This window comes from Musa acuminata, chromosome BXJ2-1 (genome assembly GCF_036884655.1).
Source record: "Musa acuminata AAA Group cultivar baxijiao chromosome BXJ2-1, Cavendish_Baxijiao_AAA, whole genome shotgun sequence".
Lineage (NCBI taxonomy): Eukaryota > Viridiplantae > Streptophyta > Magnoliopsida > Zingiberales > Musaceae > Musa > Musa acuminata.
This window is the reverse complement of record NC_088338.1, coordinates 21,492,938-21,498,480: the sequence shown is the minus strand read 5'-3', so window position 1 is coordinate 21,498,480 and position 5,543 is coordinate 21,492,938. Positions and strand designations below refer to the sequence as shown.

At 38.8% G+C, this 5,543-nt stretch overlaps 1 protein-coding gene across 1 annotated transcript; it reads right to left on the bottom strand.

Moving 5' to 3' along the window:
• Positions 1-309: 309 nt before the first annotated feature.
• LOC135599075 (uncharacterized) lies at positions 310-3,994 on the bottom strand. Its single transcript, XM_065093797.1, has 4 exons — positions 2,269-3,994; positions 1,983-2,189; positions 705-1,892; positions 310-612 (listed from the first exon to the last, which is right to left on the bottom strand). The coding sequence occupies exons 1-3, from the start codon at positions 3,956-3,958 to the stop codon at positions 718-720; spliced, it is 3,072 nt and encodes a 1,023-aa protein (XP_064949869.1). The 5' UTR covers positions 3,959-3,994; the 3' UTR covers positions 310-612; positions 705-717.
• Positions 3,995-5,543: the final 1,549 nt, after the last annotated feature.

The window sequence follows — 5,543 nt, the reverse complement described above, 5'->3', positions numbered from 1 at the left end:
TTTATCATCAAAATTCGAGATTCAACAACGTCAAGATAGAAGTCCATATCTTGATTGCTTATTTTTTATAAAATCTGCATGTTATTTATTTATGCTACATCTTCTGTTTATTAGAAACATGTCGCTTTCAAGTCTCTTAGTGTCATACTTGATGTAAATCGCCTCACTAGTCCAAATTACATGGATTGGCTCCGAAACTTAAGAATTATTCTTATGGTAGAGAAAATCGCATACGTCCTTGATATAGTGATGCCTACGCCCGAGGAAAGGGCAAGTAAGGATGAAATCACTCGCTACGTAAAGCAAGGTTCGCCGTACCGTACCGTACCGGCGTTTCGACCCGCGCTCGGTACGGTACGGTACGGGTGTACCGACCGGTATACCGAGGTGTACCGAGCGGTACACCCGATTTCACCGATTTACCCCTCCGAAAATACCTGAAAATTAAAAAAAAAGTTAGGATAGGGTTTTCAAGTTACAAATAAATATAGTAATAGTATAAGTTTAGCAAAATCAATGTAAATTAGGTAAGAATAGCATCACATATCTTTTTCGGGCTTTGAGGTAGTCTTGTTCGAGGTTCGTATTTCAGCTCGTTATAGATTGAAATATCTACAGAAAAATTAGTTGAATTGTTAGACTATTTTGTTACAATATAAACTCTAAAATTCAAATGAATTAAATAATCATATATCTAGATATACCTGATTGTTAATTCTACCACCAAAACGAACGACGGGCCTCCACGGGTGGTGGATCAGGGTCCTCGATCCGATACATATCAATATGATACGTTTGTTGGACCCAATCATGAAATTGATCCCATGACATAGTGTATTGATACACCGTATGCCATTGATGCATCAATGTGGTGCTGATCGTAGATTGATCGTCATGAATCATATTTGTCCGAGGCAGCTCTTGAGGCATATATTGATGTTGTTCTGTATCATGCTGTTGCTCAGAGAAGGATGTCCAACTATCACCATACTGTTGTTGCCCATATGATTCTCCATAATACGATTGCTGTGAATACGATGAGTCTCTTTCTGTGTCAATATCATGTATACTCTGTCGCATTTGTTCATATTCATCCACTGCCTTCCCCTTCCCCTTCCGCGCATAAACTTGACCAGTACCTTGTCGAGTTCCATGATCTGAATCTTGAGTGGCATGTGTAAAATATTGCTCCTCGGTCCATTCACCACCCTCAAGTTGTGTAGACGAGACCAACGACTGCCCGGCATCACCGCCATCATCTGTCGAGGCACTGCTGTCCGTGTTGCTGTCATGTCTCTGGACCGAGCGAGAAAGAGAATGTGATTGTGAAGGTGTCTCGTCGCCCGACTCGATTCTTTCCAACGATGCAACTGATGCTACTGCCTTCCCCTTTGCCTTTGCACGTTGGGCAGACGAGTGTGCCTTTCCTCGAGTAGTTTGACTCATACCATGTTGTAATCGAGGGGGATTTTCCACCTGTTGGGGTTGTGCTTCTTCTTCTTCTTCTATTGCCTCGGTGATAAAACGCGAAGGACGCTGAGGATCTCCCGCCTCATCAAGTAGAGGATCCTCTTGGTTCTCTGCTGCTTCAACCCAATCTAACATTGGCTCTGAATCTTCGTTGTAGAATTGGAGGTCAATGGGATCAATATCTGGTTCCTCTGGCTCCTTATCCAACTCAGCACATCGCAATTTTAGCCGCATGTTATAATGGACAAATACTAGTTTCTCTAACCGTCTGTAGGAGAGTCTGTTGCGGACCTTCGTATGAATCAATGCAAACGTTGACCAATTACGTTCGCAACCACTAGATGTTGTTGTCTGTGAAAGTATACGAACGGCAACCTTCCTTAAATGTGGTGCATCGCCTCCAAATTGTAGCCACCACTCGACTGCAAAAAGATATAAATAAGATTTTATTAGCATAACAAATAATCAACATTAAATATAATTGATAATCAATATGCATAACTTTTCCTCACCAGGATCCATAGTGTAACGGCACGATACAGCTACAACGTCAGAGAATGAACCAATTGTTTCTCGAAATAATCGACCCTCCATAAGAGCATCGGTTGCCTCGGTAGTGTTTGGCAAGAGCCGATATATAACATTTCGTAGTGTCGTTAGGAAATTATTTTGCGTTCCGAGAGCATATCGATATTGAATTGCTGGGTTTAGATAATACGCTGCAAAACATAATTTTGTTAGTATGATTTTTTATTATCTAAATAATAATAAATTAAATTATTCTGAATATGAATTTACCTGCATTATGGATATCTTGATCCATATGAACATCGGTCCGACGATCAATGATTCGTACGTATTGGTCGGCCTTAAAATCATCTTTGAATGCTTTCCTGACCTCCTCTCTTGCTGAAATCAACATATATTTAAGATACGGCATTTGTGGACGCTTGTCCATATCGACCTTACGGAGGACAATATAAAGTAGTTCCACACCTTTTATGATTTCTGCTATACTATCCCAAAATCTAGAGGAAAGAATGGCCTTTTCTATCTTCTTTCCATCACTCAATTTTGAATATCTGGATTCAGACCACTCTTGTGAGCTAGCCATTGCCTTCAAGCCTTGCCTTTTTTGCTGTAATGATTTTAATGCAATAAAATTGGTAGCAAACCGAGTTATTCCAGGTCGAAGTACCTCACCATTTACATACTTTTGCATTAATGCGTGGACCCAATGATGATTATATATAAATTTTGTAATTGATTGTGCTCGAGCTACACATTTTTTGACCGCATCCAACTCACCAATATCCTTCAACATTAGATCTATGCAATGAGCTGCACATGGAGTCCAAAACAAAGTTTTTCTTTTTTCCATCAATTGCAAACCGGCCTTTTTGAAATTTGCTCCATTGTCGGTTATTATTTGTACAACATACTGTGGTCCAATCTCCTCTACCATAGTGTCCATCAAGCTCTCAATGTAGTTTGCATCTTGGATCTTTTCAGAAGCATTAACGGACTTATGAAACACCACTCTTCTATTGCAATAAACAAGAAAGTTGATGATACTCATTCTTGTTGGTCCTGTCCAACTGTCACACATCAATGTCACCCCATATTCTTCCCATTGCCTCTTGAAGGATTTGATCCAATCCTTTATTTCTGCCACCTCCTCTTCTAAGTACACGCCGTGAATCTCCTTTGGTGTTGGAGGTTGGATCCCCGTGCCAGACTTTTGAATAGAGGAGATCATGCTCTGATAATATGGACCTTTGGCTGTGTTGGCTGGAATCCTATGAAAGTTAAACCATTTTGAAATTGCCTTCCCAATATCCCGTTTTTTTTCTTTTGTGTATGCATCGTCAATCCGTGTCTGTTTCGCTATTTGTGGGGGATAGGCTTGCGGATCAATATCAACAATATCTGGTGCGGACCTCCTGCCAAGACCTCTCATAAAACCACGGAGTCCACCATATCTCATGCTACTAGTTCGGCCTAGCTGAGAAGGAGTAGTTGGTTGCCTCATGCTAGTTGACCTCTGGATTCCACTACCAGTGCCATGCTCAAATTGTGAGTCAGGTCGTCGATGCCTCATTGCTTCATCGACCGTATACTGATGCTCCAATGATGCACGAATCCCAGCTGTGAGATCCGGGTCGACTTCATCGCCGCAACCCTCATACTGATCATAAACCGGTTCCTGTGTAGCCCTATGATATTCTTCCTCAACTCTTGCCTTCTTTTTTAATGTATCTTCCTTTGTTTGTTTAAGCTTGCTTTGAAATAATTTACGGATCTCCGTTGGAACTTTCTTGCATTTTGCAACATCAGGATATCCACCAGCCAAATGCATTTTCACTCGAGTTATTCCTCCACCTTTGCCAATGTAGTCACAATAAATACATTGCCAATGATGACGGTTTCCATCTAGCTTTCGGGCATGAACCCATGCATCATCATGTGGCTGTTCCTTTGGTGCCATGATCCTATCGAATTTAAATCAAATAAACTATAAAGTATAAACATATTAAATTGACCAAATATCGATCATAAATCACTAATCACAACATTAAGTAATTTTATTAAAACAACTAATTATATTTTATTATCATAAATATGTTACATGCATAAAATAAGTATTAACATCATTAGATACACTAATTACGCGATTAACATAGTTAATTTTTTACTAATTACTTCTCTTTCAACACTATAAACATGGCAAACACCCTAATAGATATTAAAGATATTAGATTCACATAAAATCAAATAAATTTTGATTAAATCATCGTTAAAATGACTAATTACAGTATTAAATAACTTTAATAAATTATAATTAAACTTATTTTACCATCATATATATGTTAAATACATAAAAGAAACAATAAATATGTAATTTTAATCTAATATGATTCAAATTATGATAAAATTATCATTTATCTACACTAATTATACGATTAATATAGTTAATTTTTTACTAATTACTTCTCTTTCACCACTATAAACATGACAAATACCTTAATAGGTATTAAAGACATTAAATTGATATTAAAGACATTATTCAATATTTACTATGCATGAAAAACACTAACCATAATCTTAAATATCTTAATTACTCTCTAATTAAAGAAAACGAATACATACCTCTTGATTAGAAAGTTCTTCCTCTTAATCTTCCCAAATTAGCCTCAATTGAATTCCCAAATTAGCCTTAATCTTCCTCTTATAGAGTTTAGGAGAGAAAAGAAAAGTTTGAGAGAGAGTTTAAGAGAGTATAATGAAATAGGGGAGAGAAGATAGGCTTAAATAGGAGGAGAAAGGGCTCCAACGGTCAAATTGACCGTTGGAGCACTGTAGCACTGCTAAAGTGTGGTAACGGTCGATTTCGACCGTTACCGAGTGGTACCGGTCGAAATCGACCGTTACCGGGCGGTAACGGTCGAAATTTCGACCGTTACCGCCCGATATTACCCGGTACCGGGCGGTAACGGGTTTTTTGGTTGTACCGCCCGGTAGCGGGCGGTCCGCGTACCGGTCACCTATCGGACCGGTACGTACCGCCCGTACCGGGCGGTACGATTCAGTAAGTCAATCCTTGACGTAAAGTACATAGATGACTCTATTCATGCTTAGTGTTACATGTTTAGCTCTATAACTTTCGAGTTATAGAGATAACATGAAATGATTGATGTCAGATCCATTCTTTTGTATATCCATAAATTATTTGAGGAATAGGGAATGACTCAACGATGTGAGATATCCAAAAGTCTCTTCCGTGCTAGGATGACTGAGGGGACACCGGTTCAAAACCATGTCCTTAAGATGATTGAGTGGATAGAAAAGCTCACAAGACTAGGAATGGTCCTACAGGATAACCTGTGTATGGATCTTAAGCTTTAGTCCCTACCAGATTCCTTTTCTCAATTCATCATAAATTTTAATATGAACAAGCTTGATGTGACTCTCTCTAAGCTCCTTAATATGTTGAGGGAGACTGAGAGCACTATCAAGAAAGAGAAGCCAGTTTTCTATGTTGGTGAGACCAGAAAGAAAATGAAGATAGAAAA